Genomic DNA, 17,013 nt, shown 5'->3' on the forward strand with positions numbered 1-17,013 from the left:
ACAATTACATTGATAGGAGCCTAAATAAGAAATGAATACTGGTGGATGTTTTCCCTTCTTCAGTCTTCAGAATACTTATCATGGCTTTAAGTTAAGAGAGAATGAATGGAAGATGAGAATAAATGGGACTTGAATTTGTGAAAATAAACTGTTTGGGTTTAATAGGCCCTAATATATCTCTAGGATTTTGCCCCCCCCCCCCCCCCCCCCTGTTTCTGTAAAACGTAGAATCCATAGAATTCATTACAACATCACATTCATCACTTTTATGCCTGTTGGATTGTCTTGCCTTTTAATAAATGAAATTGTGTTTTAGTGAGCTCATTCTTTTAATTTTCAACTATGCTTTGAGCTTTCTTTTCTTAGAGTTGAGAGAGCCTGGATCCTGACTTTGATCTCCCTCTTCTAGGCCTCATGTATCCTGAATCCACCACTGACTCCCCTGCATGCCTCTCCCACAGACAGCATGCCTCCCCAGGCATGATCTACAGGTAAGAGCAACCAGAAGCACATGCACTGTCATTACATTAGGAAACTTCAGTATCCTTAATGAGGCATTCTAAACTGCAGCAGAGCACATAAATACATTTTATTCATCGAAAGCACCACCTAACATTACATTTAGAAATCCAATGACATGGGCATTAGACACATTTTGCGTATTTCAGTGAAGTCTATGTCAAATACACAAGAGTGCAGAGTGTAAGGCGTGTATCCAAATGCATATGCATTGGTCAGTGCAACTAAATGTAAAAGCTGGGGAAACAGCTAGAGACTTGTAGAAATCCAGGGAAATTCTACTGAAGTACTTGAAACCCATTTTTTTTTTTTGGAGGTTATTTTTTTGGCATTTTTACCTTTATTTGATAGTCCACAGTCAAGATGTTGTATGACAAGATTTGTTGAGGTTCACACTGCCCAATTACAAGCAAACCAAGTCTTGTAAACAAAAGTCACGTGGACTCACAAGTAGCTTGTTTATTGGACAGTTTTAGTAACCTGTCATCCCACCAGGTTAGAGATTTTGGCAGTGGGGGGAGTCAAAACAAATTTGATTCCAGTCCCTGTAACTTTAGCTAAGCATAATAGACTTGTCTGCGCTCTTTTTCTCTGGTCTTCATACTAGAAAAAACCTAGCATAACACGTTAGGTTTTCCAAGCATGAGGAGCTGCTGGCTATTAGCTGCTGGCAATTAACATCCGTCTCCTTCTACCTATAAACCCTTGGCCAAACGACCCAAACTGAAGGAGTAAACCCTCCAGATTTGAAATAAACCATAGTAAATACATAGAACAAGACATTTAAGAAGCTTGTTAGTTGTGTTCAGAGCAAGGACTATGGAAGATTGCTGTCATAAACGTATACCTAGCTACACTTTGAATCTCCTGTGTTTTAGGTGATGTATCCTACTTAAACAACACTGTAGACTGTAGACACCAGGAATAGACATTTACTCAAATGAATCTTTCACTCACCGTGGACAGCAAAAATGTTTTATGGACAGCTGATGAAATTTTCATGTTGTGTCATGTAATTTCATTTCAATTGTCTTTCTCTTTGTCTCCTTGTTTGACCCCTCCCTATCTCTTCCTCTCTCATGCCCCTAGTGCACGGTATGGCAGCCCTAAAAGACAGCTACAGTTTTATAGGTAAGCTCACCCTTTACAGCATGGCTTCCGGATGCTTTGTGACTTGTTAAATGTGTTAACAGACAGCTCGTGAAATATGAACACACATGGACATACATGCCCTTGATTTCATTAGCAAGCTCTGCCTGGTATGCTCCATTGTTACACATTGAGAAAGTGAGGATTCACAGATTTTTTTTTAGCTGGGGTGGGAGCAATGTGACTGACAAATGGTCTATACTAAATTATAGATTGGACTATTGGAAGACAAGATGACAAGTTACTCAGAGGGAGACTTTGGGATGGAGAATCACTAAGTGTATGCAGTGGTGCCATAGCCTCATGTAGCACTAAATTCACTGGTTGTCTGTTCAGTGTGAGGGGAGATGGTGAGAATTACGTTCACATAACACTTAATGCTCAATTCCATGTTTTTTTCTCAGATCCGATTTTTTTGTCTTTGTTTGAAAAATGACCCATAGCCGACATCAGTATGAACAAACCTCTACTGTGTGCGAAAGAACAACAACAAATGATGTCATATTTGCGAGACGGTAAATCCATGGTAGCTGGTGAAATTGCGGTCCAAGCGTTAATTTTAAAGACTATCTGCAGTGGAGGTCGGATGAGACTTTGTCTGCTGATGAAGAAGACTTCTATGTTGTTGCTGTCCTCCATGTTTTTCTGGTGAAGTGCACCAACGCAGAGTGACAATGACAGTGATCTGCTGTGGAGTGTGAGATAAAAACCACATGAATTCCGATCTGACCGGCCAGACTCAGGGTGCACTGTTGTGTATCAGATATGTATTGGATCTAGGACCACATACAAATTCCCAAATCGGAATTAAAAAGATCAGATTCCATGTGTTTTTTGGTGTTCATACTGCTGAAAAAGTCAGATCTGTGTCAGATGTTGTCAGATTTGGGTCATGCACTTCCACCTAGTGTGAATGTAGCCTGAAGCTTAGGAGCACACATGTTTATAGCCAATACTCACTAGGATGCTGGTGATGCGATGCTCCTTTTCAAATTTTGTATTGTTCAGATATTGTCTTGAATCTGATGTGTTTGTTTTTTCGCTGTCTTTTATTTTGTAGCTTCTTGTACAGAATGTCAACTACTTGGCCAGGGTTTCCTTGATAAACAGATGTTCATTTCACTGTGATGAATGATAAATAAAACACAACAAAATATCACCCCTTTCACACACATAGAACCCGCAAGACTGCCATGTTAACTTTTCCAACAGCACTAGTGGTTTCCCCTCTTCACATTATTAGCGACTCTCCATAATGTAATAATGTAGAATGCGTTCACACATGACATGACGGCCCTGGATAGGTGAGGAGAGGCTGGATGTTGAATGTAAAGTATCCGACAGAAGACGTCACTTGTTATTGTTTTAGAAAAATGTATACCTACTATTATTAATGTGCCTGTTAATCTTGTCCTCTGCTTAGATGGCTACTACCTCCCTTGTCCCTGAGTCTGTCCAGTTTCCAGATATTTTTGGAAACAAAACATAAGCTAATTTCACTGGTTGTCAAACTTTCAACTCTCCAACCCGCTCCAAACAAATACTTGCCATGAGTCACAGAAGTCTCTTGTGATTGGTTCGCTCACTCTACGTGAAAGCGCAACCTTTTGCGTGCTTGACCTGGGCTTTTGGTCACACTAGCATCACAAAGGAAGATTCCCGGGAATTTCTTGAGGGGGGAAATTGCCGGATCAACTTTTGTGGAATATCAACTCCGGCTCCCTTTCACACATGACCCTGACACAGTAAAGATTTCTGGGTGAAGCTGCATGTGTGAAAGGGGCTCATAACTAACTTCCCCATCCAAAAATGTTGCTTTTCGGGCCCCTTTACTTTCTCTGCAAGCAGTTAGATTAGTGAGAACCCTCCTGTCCTGTCCTCCTGCTCTCTCTGTCACACACACACACACACACTCATACATATACGTATGTATTTAGAACAATACATCAACAATTTTTTGTTGATTTTGAGATATTATGCCATTGCTCGCTGCTTGTAAGTGGGAAATTACTGAATATAAGTTATAAACCGATAGCATTGTAGTGCCTGTGTTGTGCTTTGCATGGTGCTGCATTGTGCCCCTTTGCAGAGGGAATGTGGCATTTAAAAACCGAACAGAGAACATTCCGTTACCTCAGTGTGCTGCGGTCCATTTTAGACGTACAGCAAGAGAGTTTGTGTTGTACAGAGAAACGCCACCCTCGGAACAAGCAAAATGAAGGGCTTTTAGCATTCTTTTTGCTGTTTCAGACAATCAAAAGCTTTTAGTGCCAACGTCAAGCTAAATAATTTACTTGTGGGATTATTTGCTGGGCTTTGCAGTGCAGACGGGGGGCGCTGATAGGGCTTCTTGTGTGCCGTGTCACCGGGTAGGAGGGGGTGGAAAGCCCAGCATTAACTCCTCCAACAACCACACTGTTAGCAGTCCAGAAGCTGCTCTGGTCGGCTTTGGGCTCAGTAAAAGACGTACTGCTGTATCTGGCCGCCACCAGCCTCCACCATGAGCAGCGTGGTCCAGAACCCCTACATCGGCCGGACACCAAACGCCCGGGTGAGTAGCGGGGAAAGTGTTCAGGATGGACTGATGGAGGGAGGGATGAAAGGATGGATGTTGCATGGTTATGCTGCCCATGTCTGGAGTACTCTATGGAGCTGTACTGACATGTCCTCTAGTGAATAGAGGAAGATGATGGTTGTCCAAGATGTTTGGACATGCAGTTCTCTCTCCTCTCTCTCTCTTTCTCCCTTCCTCTCTTTCTTGGGATGCTGCTGTTCTTCTGCTCAGCCTCAGTGAAAGCTGCCAGACGATATGTTCCATCGTAGTCATCAGGAGGGGAAGAGAGGGTCCTGAAATATTGAGTAGTTTGGCATCTCCTGGTAGAGGCTGCTGTGGCTGGTTAGGAAAATGGAGCTTTCAGCAAGGAGGAGGCACAGGAGGAGCAGAGATACTCTCAATAGTGGCCTTGAGCTGTATGTGAAAGGATAGAGGTTGGATTGTGTGTTTGCTGAGCCAGTGAAGAGCTGTGTTTACTATCTGTGGGTTTGTGAGCTTAGCTTGTGATGTTAAATTCCAAATCACTGCAAAGGGAACATCACACCATAGGAATTTAGCATGCATACTTGGCTAATTCATGTGCCAGTTTGATAGAAATTGAGCTGTTTTACAAAAATGTATATGGCCCCATTCATTTGGGCAGCTGAGCTTATTGAAACTTTTATGTAGACAGAGGCTCATGATATGAATTGAACATTATCAGTAGCTCGGAGGCGGTTTATGATTTCATAATGAATGATTTGAAGGGCAGTGGCTCATTAAAGATACTTAATCCCATTTTATAGTTTGTAACATGCGCTAAACAGTTACAAGGTTTAAGCAGGTTATTTAGGGACATTTAGAGTAAGGTGTGTGGGCAGTTTGGCTGTTGTGTTTCCAATGCTGCAGTGTCATTATCAGTTTGATTATCCAGGCCTATGCTCCATCCGTTCGTTTGTCTAGTTGTCTAATACTTAACAACTCCAACTTAGCAGAGCACCTTGACCTAATTGTGAGGCTGCCAGTTCCCAAGAGATCATCTCAGTCCTCCAGTCCTCCAGGTGGCACAGATCTATCCCTCCCCACAGTGAATTTTCCTCATGCATGCCACAGTACCACAGACTTCTGCCCCAGCCACCCAGTGTGTGCACGAGGACCTCACACTCCTGGAGACACCATCATCACACACACGTTCATTCATCCACACAAAGACACAATATAACAAAGCACTTGGGCTCTTCACCTACTTCACTCACCCATAAAGACTCCTATCATTTCTTTCAAGGAGCCATTGTGTTTGGAGTCGAATAATGGGTCTGAAAAGGAGGGGGAGCGGGGACAGTGAAGGGCAGCTCTGATTACATAGGTCATGATGCATGGGGCTAGGGGTGGTGGGAGGGGAGGGGTGGAAGGATTGTCCTGTTGGCCTCCCAACCACCCTCCCACTCAGATCAGCAGAGGAACAGGTGCTATTTAAAGCCATGGCTCTATCCCACTCCCCTTTGGCTCCAGCAGCAGTGGTGCGACACCAGATTGCGCTACAGTAGGTCTGTCTGTCCACTGGTCTATCTGTGTGTGTTTGACACTCCACCACCTCCACCACACCTGGTGGCACCAGCTTGACCGTGGCTCTGGCCGGATTTGGCACGAGCACCTGGGGCATGTTTGCCACACACAGGAGTAGTTTGACCGAGGTGCGGGGCGGCCACATGGGCGGCCGCCGCCTGAGCCGGCAAATGAGTATTCCCCCTGTCGACAACCTCCAGATGCCCAAGCCCGGGGGCGGCGGCGGTGGAGGGGTGCCGCCCGGGAGTCGAGACGGCGTCGGGATACGGCGGAGCAGCAGCATCAGCAGCGGTGGCGGTGGTGGCGGCGGCGGTTCTGGAGGCAAGATGCTGTCCCTCTCATCCATGAGCGAGAGCGTGCGCAGTGGCCTGAGCTGCTTCCTGTCGGAGCAGGCGCTGGAGCAGGAGGAGAGGCAGCAGCGCAACAACCAGCTGGCTGAGTTCCAGCGCCTGCGGGAGGTTCGCGCCGCCGCTCAGCTCAAAAACCTGGAGGACTTCCTCAAGATGAACCATGTGTCACTCAGGGAGTGCGTGTCTTATACCACTGGCATGAGGTACAGGTAAGATGAGGCCAGTTTTACTTACAGGCCAGGGTTGTGGACCTGGGTTAAGATGTGGAGGAGGTTGATATGAGGCCATACACCTAATGACAAGTGCCAGGAGTAATGAAAGGGTAACACTGCAAGAACTTATGGAAATGAGTTTCATATAAAAGCTAAACAATGAAGAGGTTGTTGGACAACCTCTCTGTCGTCATTAGAGTTCGTATGATAAGATTATTGGCATTTCTGACTCACATGTGGCCGTATAATCTTCTCATATTTCCTCTATCAACAACTTGGCTGATAAAGAAATGTGTCACCAGTGCTCCTGGTCAAAGATGACTAGAGTTAAGTGAAGGCCTGAGCAGTAATGAGCTTAGTGTTAGCTAACCTCAAATAAGCCTTAGGATGAAATTCAATAGTCACTTTTCCACAGCAGGGTTGTGAGGGGCGAGCAGGGCCCACTTAAAATGGTTTTCAAGTGGAAACATATGCAAATTTGCTGGACAAGGGACCACAATTTGCAAAACGAATCATAGGAATTGGTTTTGGGAAAGAAGAGTCACATAGTAAGTATATACTGTATAGTCAGGGTAACAGTGACACTCAACATCATGAAACCACTAGTAAGACAACAGAAAAGTCTTGGTGCTCAGGAGGAGCACATTTATAAGAGCTGGGCTCTGTGTGTGTGTGTTTGTTTGCTTGTTTATTCATGTGTAAACGCTTTTTGCCATGTGCAGTACAGTAGGGGAATTACGGTATACACTGTTTAGGCGGAGGCAGAGCCCCAAGAGCCCTGCATAAGGGAAATACAGTGTGCGCTCGTACACCAGGCAGTACGGTAGAAGTCACAAGCATGCACAGAGTCCTGCAGACATTCACATACCAGGAAGAAACTTTGTGATTTTCTAACTGTAGTGGCTAAGTCAACGCATGAATTAAATATTTTGTTCAGCGATTCTCTTAGTTCCAACAGTAGTTTTTAAAGTCAACATAGTTTCACTCACTCCACTCATGCATACCCGCCCGAGCACCTAAAAAGTGCAAGCGCAGTTGTCAAATCATACTGAATAGTGAAGTACTCTTTACTGTTGTAAGTAACTTTACCTGGACATTGGAGTCGAGCATATTTTTGGCTGAATGTCACGCTGCCTGAGGTCTGATTTTCCACAGCGTTTATAGGCCAGTCAAGTAACATCTTTAGTTATTGAGAAAATACTTTACAGCAGATATGTTTTTTCAACTGTCTTCTACAACACACTGTAATTCTCATGTCAAATAGGCTGAATCTGGAATATTTATGGCCCCACGACAGCATTGGACGCCTGCTTAAGCCTTGATAGTCTGTCTTTATTCTGACACACACACACACACACACACACACACACACACACACACAGAGTTGTTTTTCAGTGGCTGGGTCAGAGAATAGAAAGTGTTTATTGGAGTCTGACCATGCAGCCAGGTGTTGGCCAGCTTTTAAACTGTTCTGATTATTAACCCTCTGTGCCACCGCACTAAATCAAACAGGCAGAGTCAAACTGTGCGACTGTGTCATTCTGGAATTTAAATTGGAGGACAAAGTGCTTTCATTCACTCACATCACACTTTCATTAGAGGAATGTTTTCTTGGAAACAAAGCTTGTATTAGAACATTAAAAAATAAGATACGAGTGTCCGCTGTGATAGTATTTAGCCCACCAGAAGTCAAAGACAGTTGCCATTCAATCCAAATAGTGGTGTAGGATATCAACTCCAGCGCTGCCTCAGTCCTTCACGGAGGAAAGACCGTGGCGCTATTGAATTACTGAGGTGGTATTGTTTGTGAAGATGATTTGACCTGGCTGTAAATAGTTTCCCGGCTGCTCTGTTATGTTTTGCCCAGCTTCGGGATACAATTACTTTCATTTATAAATGCAGCCGGGTGTAATTCGAGCTTCGGTGCCAGCATTAAGTACATCGCTAGTGCTGTCATCAGCTGCATATTGAGATGTAATTAACAGCAAGGACTAACAGTTTCTCTTTCTTTTCTACATGTCTCATTTTGGACGATTAAAGCTGTGCTAGGCAAGATTTTTATGTAAAAATACACCTGCCTAAATCACAAAGTGGGGCTGCAACAGAGAAGAATATCCCATCTCCAGGAATGAGATGCTGTAGATTCACACTATTTATTCTTGTGTCACTGTCAGAAAATCTTCTCCACATAGGAAGTGACAAATCGAAACTTAAGAGTGAAATCCAAAAGTTTCTCCTTACAGTGAGTGAGCACTGCGTCACCAGCGTTGGCTGAACCTCTCCACCACCTCCACCCCACCGGACACCAAGAAAAAGACATTTAGGCCCAGATTCACTAAAGGTTTGTGCAGGAAAGAGCACGCTAAACCATCAAAATGACCAAGTCAGACTGCCATGCTATTCAGTAACCGTGTGCAGTGAGTGGAAAGCTGCCTACAGTAACACAGCCGGTCACAACACAAAGCCTCTCTGCGCCGCCCCTCGGCTCATTTTGTTAAGCTAGGCTTTCCGAGCATGAGTAACTGCTGGCTATCAGATGTCAACACCCGTATCTTTATACCCATAAAACCTTGCGTTTTGGATTTATTTTCTCTAAATGGTTCAGACTGCATTCTCTCTCCTAACAAACTGAACCACAGTTTCCTTAGAAGAGGACTCACATCACCGTGTGGTTTACCACTGTAGTTCGAATGGCATTATTGTCACCTAGCCAAACAAACCAAACTAAAGCAGTAAACACTCCAGAGTTCCAATAAGTTGCTCTAAACATGCTTGTGGTGCTTATGTCGTTTTTTAAGCTTCATCCCAAAGCACTGACAACAGTCACAGTTACCTGTAAGATTATCTGTTATCTGTATCCTGTAAGATGAGACCTTGAGGTGATGAATATCTAAATCAAGATATTTCCACTTTCACATTGATACATTAGGTAATTAATATCTAAACAAACATGATGAAAATGTAAATCAATACCTCAGCTCTATATATGTAAAGAGCATCTGCTCATTACCATACACATAAATGTATAGTATATATATGTTACATATGCTGAGATCATGTGTGCAAAAAGACATGATCAAGGACAGTTTCCATCATGTTGCCTTCCAAATATATATCAACTTTACACATGTGAGCAAATTTACAGGAATAGGAAAAGACGGCACTCCATGAACATTCATTTGGTATCTGAAGCAGACAAGGCCAGAAGCTTACGCAAGTTACAGAGTAGAAAGTAGTTGTCATTTGGTAAATTATTTCAGTGGTTTCTTATAGACAAAAATGTGGAATAGCCTAAATCCTTTCAGATTTTGTAAAGTAGATTTATGTTATTTATCTAATTAACGTCCCAAGGACATGTTGCCAACTCAATCTTTGTGTGCTGGCAAACTAAAATTGAATGGAAAGGTGAAAATGGAAAGGTGAAAAGTCTACGGACCGATTTTAATACTGATGGGAAGGTTTTGACAAAACCTGTGTGCAAGTCAAGGCCCAAAATACTCAGTATGCACATTGAATAGTCCAAGTCTGAATAGGAACAGCTCAAACAGACTATCTCAATCTGTTTAAGGCTGAATTGAGCCCTAAAGGAGAAATGCCTTAGAAATAATTCTAAAAATGTTTGAATGTGGATCCCTCCCCTCAATTATTTGAGTGACCTGACTCCACTTTCAGAAAAAAAATAATGATTTCAAGGCCATATATTGATTCAGTTCAGTTCAAATCTGTCTTTTTTGCATCACTTAATGTGTTACTAAGGCACTTCAAGAAAACGCTTAACAAGTTGTTAGTAGCTACTGATTGCAAAGTAGAGTTAAAGGTCAACATCTTCCTACAGACTGCCAGAGGTTTGTATGGCTCTTCTTCTGGTGTATGGTGCATGCTCTACCATGGGTTTGGTCTACAATAAAATCCTTTAGAGTTTAAGTTAAATGGATAACATAGCAATTCTGACTGGCCATCCTCATACCATAAAGCATTTCTAATGGCAGCATACAGGCAGACTATATCCTAAAAGCATGCACAATTGGCCTCTCAATGATGTTAAGAACATGTTACTGTAATAGTACAGATGGGCATCACCAGATATGAGCCCAGTTGAGTATTCCCAGAGGGGTGGACTTGTTCACCACAGAAGCCACATGTAAGCGTTTGCCCTGTGGGCCACAAACAGGACTCACTGACTTAGTTACTTCACCCCAATACAAGGTGCATGAGGAAAGAGCAGATAAAATCCACCAGATACTGATGTGGGAAGTGAGCACAAGTAGTAGTAGAGTCCTATAATGCTGGGGAGAGCAGCCATGCATGCAGTCCCTTGTTGACAGGGTTGTTGAAAAAGGTGTCCTCAAAATGTTTTCTTCCAGTTATCTTTTAAACCAGAGATCAGGCCTCATTAAAAACAGTTCAATACATGACAAAGCTAGCATTATCTGGCTAGTTCTGGCTACTATGTCTGTCTAGCACACATCCACTGGGAGTGAACACACCACTAACTATACAAAAACAGAATGGCTTAACCAGTGTGGTTTCATGAAATTTCGTGTACATCATGTTTACAGTGCATATATGGGCTCTGTGCACGAAAAATGAGAGAAATAATGCTGTAGGTTTCCATACCACAGTAGGAATATGTGAAGGTGACGTGGCTATAGAATGGAGTAATAATAAAATAATAATGCACTTTGTTTGTACCGCACTTTTCATTCACAATGAGTCTCAAAGTGCTACAGAGTTAAAGAGAAAAAAAAATACAGAAAGTACAAAAATATACAGGGCACCACTTCAATTTTTTCATTCCTCTTGGACTGGACCCTTCAAAGCCTTTCATTTGAACCCCAAGCACAGCTTTATCTCATCCAGACCATACTGACTTGTTTCTATATCCGTCCTCAGAAGCTCAGGACTATTGTCTGAGTCCCTCTGGAGAAATGGCTGAAAATGTGAATGTCAAGCTGCCACTTTTCAATCAGAGTTTTATTCGAAAAAAATGTACTTACTTCCTTTAACTTGGATTTTTCTACTAATGCTTGGTTGAGGTGTGGTTGGATTGTAGACCCCTGATTCTCAGGACCCGAAGACATGGTGGAGACCTTGCTGCTTTATTCGAAAAGACATTTTAAAGTGGTAATGCTTGAGTTCCTTGTTTTTATTTATATTATTATTTTGTCTCCATCTTTGTTGCTCAGCGCTCATTGCTGTGGTTTTTCTGCACTGCACTTCACAGAGATCACCTGTCAATCAAACAGTGTGTCCAGTACTGTGACGTCTTTCTCCTTGGATTTTCTGTTGATGCAGTTTGAGTTTCTGTAGGTGGCGCTCTTTTCTTTGTCTGTTCAGCCATTGATTTTACAAACTATTATGCATGGTGGCCATTAATGTGCATTGACATTGAAGCGTTCATGACTAATTCCATTTAACAATAACTAATGCTTTGGTGACCAACTTTAATATCTTGTGTCTAAACCCTAAAATGACTATGTGACTCCTTTGTATTGGATGCTCAAGTTGTCTGCAGTGTTGCAGTTGTCCTGTAGCCCAGCAGATGGCAGTATAATAATGGAAATGTTCAGCAGATGGTTATTAGTTAATCAGAGCCTCTACTCCAAAACACACGGAACATATTTAGATGCTTTCCTTAAGTTAGCAGTGACAGATACTAGAGAGAATAACTTTAAACAAATCTTGATATTAAATACTTGCTGTTTCTTGCCTCTGTTGCCATTTAGTGCCATTTACTGGAACTTGTTTTACTATATTTTCTTATATTTATGAATCCTCATTGTCTGGCCAGGGGATGCAGATTGGTAGTAAGGTTTTTGGCTTAATCTTATGTAAAATGTGTATTTCCCTATATGTAATCCAACCAAGGTAATGTTTAAATGATCCCATGGGACTTGGGTTGGAATACTGTCTTGCTTCTTAGATTGCTTCAGACACTTCCCTGCTGTAAGCACTGCTGTGAGGTTATTTAATTTCTTCAGGGGTACAGTAATTGTGCACACTCAATGCTACCAGTCCATTCCTCTCCTTGGGTTTCTGTCTTTGTCTTCGTCGTCGTTGCCGGGTCCTCCTCTTTCACGCTCTACTTGCTCCTTAATTAAGTGGCCCTCGCTCCCCTCCCTTTCTCCCTCCATCCCTTTCTGTTTTCCTCTTTCATATTTAATGGCGGATTGGCCTCTGGGGGAAATATTGTGGAATGAATTGGGGAAGATTCTCTTACATGCTCTTACGTAACCGAATCTTAAACACACACACACACACTGAATGTATGAAATCCTCATTTCAGAATTGAGAAGATTAAAGCGACCATATCCACTCTTTTCCTGCCACCTAAAATAGCCAGCAAATGCTTGAAGGTTTTTTTTGTTTTGTTTTGTTTTTTTACTTAAAAACATCATTGTAGAGGATAAGAGTATGTAGAGTGTGATGTCATACAGTTATTAAAAAAACAACAACTGATGTAAATCCCTTTGAGACATGCTTGTTATAAAGGACTTGACTATGTCAGTTGTCATTTTGACTTTATTTGATAATATGAACGTAAGAGACGCTGATACTGACTGACAGTAGATGAAATGGGTTTTTCTACACATAGATCACTAAGTGAACTGGATGCTAGTGGCTCTGTTTTTGTTTGTTTGTTTGTTGTTTGTTTTTAACTGGGGTTAGACCAATATGTGGGGTCAATATTGGCGTCCACCTCTGATATGATGGAGGTTCCTCTCTGATCACAACTGCAGGAAATGTCTGGAAAACCTGACATGACATTTTATTTTCTTTACACATTTTTTTATAATTTAATTGATCAATGATGTTCCTATAAATTAATTCTTATTTATAGGCAGTAATGTATCCCAGAGTTCCCCTACAATTGAATAGGTATGGTGGGTCACTCTGCCTTAGAGAGAGCTAAGAGCAGCTAACACTAAAAGAATTTCATCAGTCTGGAGTTCAGTGGAGAGTTTTAGTGTCCCATGATGGTCTAAATGCTGCTTCAGAGGCTTTTCTACCCTGACAAGAATAAAAATCTGCTGGAAACACTGAATACTTTGAATTTTTTGGCATGAAAATCCAAAAATACTGGCATTGCCTTTTCAAACACAGTAAAGTTAATCACATAAACATTTAATTTAATATTCATGCTGTCCAAGAGCTCTGCAACCGCTCGTCCCACAGGCTGCGAGGAGCATTTCGCTCCAGTGCCGCCGATGGGTCCTCGAGGTCCGCCTCACAAACACCACATAGGACTTAGAGAGGCGCAGGCTGTAAGCAAGTCTATTCTGATAACACTATGGAACTAATGGTGCCCGGGGCTAATCGGAGGAAGCACTCTGCGCTTGCATGTGTGTGTGTTTGTCCGGTATGAATTCCCATCGCCGGCGATCCTTGGGGTTGTGCTAAGCTAAATGGAGCTCTTCTTTCCAGTCCGCCCGGCGTAGAGGACAGGCATGGCTGGCATTGTTTTCTCCCCGCTTTCCCCGGGCCCCTTTAGGGGAAAGGCTATTTCTGGCCCTGAATCTGTGAGACCGCTGTACAACCCCTCCCACATCTCCGCGCATTTCTGCGTGTCCTTGCGCAAGAGAGTTCTGACATGCACATGGTGAAATGGGGGAAAATCCACTTTGTGTGCCCAAACAGTGTGAATCTCTGTGGATGTTAGCCCGTGGCCCTGGCTTCTCAACATCGCATTTAACATTTCCCCCGATGTCAGGCCCGATGACTGTCCAGTCGCCTGCTCGCCTCTCACCGCATGACCTGATCTGCCCTAGCAAACATACGGCTGGATATTTGCAAAAGTTTTTCATAGTAGTTCTATGTGATGAGTGTTTTCTTTTATATAGTCTCATGTGGCTGTACAGCAACTTCTCATTTGGGAAGATAGTTCTGTTTGCCAGTCTGTTTGCCACTGCTCTGCTTCAACTGTAATATTCTGTCACCTTACCTGCTCCCTGACACTGGTAGAGTCAAACTCTGGCCTCATGACAGCAGCTTCTCTCAGACTGGTACAGTACAACTCCCTACAGTACACATGGCTTCATGGACTTCATGGTGAAGATACCAAATGATGTCCATTCAGGCCAGTTAAACAAGAACAGACCAGGACTGAGTGCAAAACATTGGCATTTAAACAAGCATCATGACATTTATCAGTCTTATGTATTACACATTTGTTAGTGTGAGTGGTCAAGACTAAACAGAACACAGAAATAGACCTGGAGGCAAAGTGGAATATTTACAGCATGCAATGTGTTTTACTACATCTAGGAGATGCTGGCACCCCCTTGTAAACACACGTCACTGCATGTACAACGTCACTGGCAGAATATAGGCTATTTGAAATATCAAAATATCAATAAATACATTTATAAAAATTATCAAATCCAGACAGAGTTTGATCTACTATGTATCAAACAGAGCCTTGTAGGTGCAGCCACTACAAGCAGGATGGATGAGTGCAAATGCCACAGTCACAGCTAACCTGCTGTCACAGCTAACCTGCTGTGACTGTGTTGAGATCATTTCTGGCTCATCAGAAATTCTAATTGAGCCAATCAATGCAGCTGTTGACTGAAACAAACATTCAACCATATGGTGATTTAGATTTATGCAGCATACTGAATTTGTAGTTGTTTTGTTTTCATTCATCTGATAATGTAAAAGAATAAACAAAAACTAGATGAGTTTTTGTTTATTCTCGGGCTCATTCACACACCATCCGGATGTCACGCTAACAAAGCAAGCAGCTAACACTTAATGTGGATCCCTCACACTTGGACCACTTAATACATCAAAGTTACCATCGACCTCAACTTTGACCTTCAAATTTGTAAGTCAATCCTTCACTTCATCCTTTTTGTGTTGTGGAGAACGAAGCCTTTGCAATATAGTGAATACAATGGAGCCACTTTACACCGTCGACACATCACTGACATTGCGGCACCCATGTTGTATAAAACCAAAGTGCTAAAATCTGTCAGCTCTGCAAAGAGAGTCGCCTTGACATGTGATGCCCGGACATCGAGGGCCACAGAAGTTTACCTTACCATTACAGCCCATCACATAGTGGGTGTGTGGAAGCTGGAGTCCCACTTGCTGCAAACAAGAACCATGCATGATAACCATACTGGGAAGAAAAGAACTGAGGGAAGCCATTCCTGAGTGGACTTTGGAAGCAAAAGATCCCATCATTGTAACGGACAATGCATCTAATATGCATATTGCCGCTGAACATAGACATAACATCATAGCCAGCCACCAGCTTTAACTGCAACAAGACCTTCTCCGTCTGCCAAATCACAGGTTGATCACCGACGTTGTCACCAGGCGGAATAGCTCTTATCGTATGATTGAGAGAGTTTTAGAGCAACAAGCAGCCATCTGTGCTACGCTCCTGACAGCAGAGGTCAGAAAGAGTGAGGCTGACATCTCATGTGCTGTGGAAGTACTCCTGGCACTTAAATCATTGAAGGACGCCACTTTGATAATGTCAGAGGAGTGTGTCTCTACTCTTTCTATCCTAGTTGCATGTCATGCGAAACTCATCAGAGACACAGAGGAATGTCTGGGCGACTCAGACAGTGAAAGACATCAAGGCTGCCATAACCCAAGGTCTGGGAGAGAGAGATGCAAATGAGAAGGAGACACTGTGCATGGCATCAGCTGTTGATCCTAGGTTTGAGGACCTTCCATTTCTCTCTGAAACGAGAGAGACCAACTCCAGACTTACTGATGCTGTGGCATAAATCGGCAACAGAAGGTAAGCCAGTTAATTAAAAGGGGTTAAAGGCCATAGGGCTGAAACCCTTGGTTTATTATTAGGAGGCCGGGCCCATCGGCCAGGCAGCCTATTGTTTTTGGACACTTGCTGAGCTTGGCTAAACTACTTGCCATGTTGCATTTTATGGTAATGTTAGCTAACTGCCATGGACGGCGGTCCTGTTTGAAAATGCAATGTGCATGATATGCAAATTAGTCTTGTTGTCCATTTTTCTCCTGTCTGCAACACAAGCGGTGAGTTCTCTTATCAGCCTTTAGCTAACTTTAAGATGACCAACAACGAGTTTTCCATGTTTTGTGATTTGTTCACATACATAATTTCAGTCATACAGACATAGATTATGTTGTTAGACCCCAATGGCTGTATTGAATAAATTAATTTCCTTCAAAGAAGTCTTAATTTTTAATGTTTACAAGGCTACAATGTTTACATCTGGATTTCAGTGGAGCGGCTTGGAGAGGAAGCTCCTGCCCCTTCATTTGATTGACAGCCTAAGTTGCAGGCATACCAGCTACTTCACCCATCGACACATCATTTACTAGAATTTCCAGCTCAATATAGGATTGTAACATGACTAGATGGCAAGCTAAATTACCAGTCGAATAAGAAGAATGCTATATCCACATCGGTACAAAGTCTTTTCTCTAACTTCACGTTTGTCCACCGATCAAAAGCTTCTCCAGTGTATTTATGGTGTCTCTAGTCACATGACAACCCTAACCCTAACTTCATCTATTAGTTTACATGGACTTCTGCCTTACAGTGATGTATGGTGCTATATACAGCTAAATCTTCTTTATAATGGTAAGACAACATAGACTCTTGACATTTTATAATAAATCATATTGTTAGCAGCAGTGCTTCTATTTATGTATGTATGTAATATGATGTAAGCGGTTTGCCAGT

At 42.6% G+C, this 17,013-nt stretch overlaps 1 protein-coding gene across 5 annotated transcripts in view; it reads left to right on the forward strand.

The window, feature by feature from the left end:
- Positions 1–414: 414 nt before the first annotated feature.
- The window catches only part of LOC139932417 (voltage-gated potassium channel subunit beta-2), a 51,205-nt gene continuing 34,606 nt past the window's right edge, over positions 415–17,013 (forward strand). Inside the window, exons 1-2 of one of the 5 annotated variants that reach the window (XM_078288356.1) lie at positions 415–491; positions 1,609–1,650. In XM_078288356.1, the coding sequence (XP_078144482.1) occupies positions 415–491; positions 1,609–1,650 (119 nt within the window). Of the gene's footprint in view, positions 492–1,608; positions 1,651–5,862; positions 6,327–17,013 lie in introns of those variants that run through there. The other 4 variants (XM_078288352.1, XM_078288358.1, XM_078288357.1 and 1 more) reach the window with 4 other exon arrangements.

This window comes from Centroberyx gerrardi, chromosome 14, assembly GCF_048128805.1.
Source record: "Centroberyx gerrardi isolate f3 chromosome 14, fCenGer3.hap1.cur.20231027, whole genome shotgun sequence".
In the NCBI taxonomy this organism is placed as follows: Eukaryota; Metazoa; Chordata; class Actinopteri; order Beryciformes; family Berycidae; genus Centroberyx; species Centroberyx gerrardi.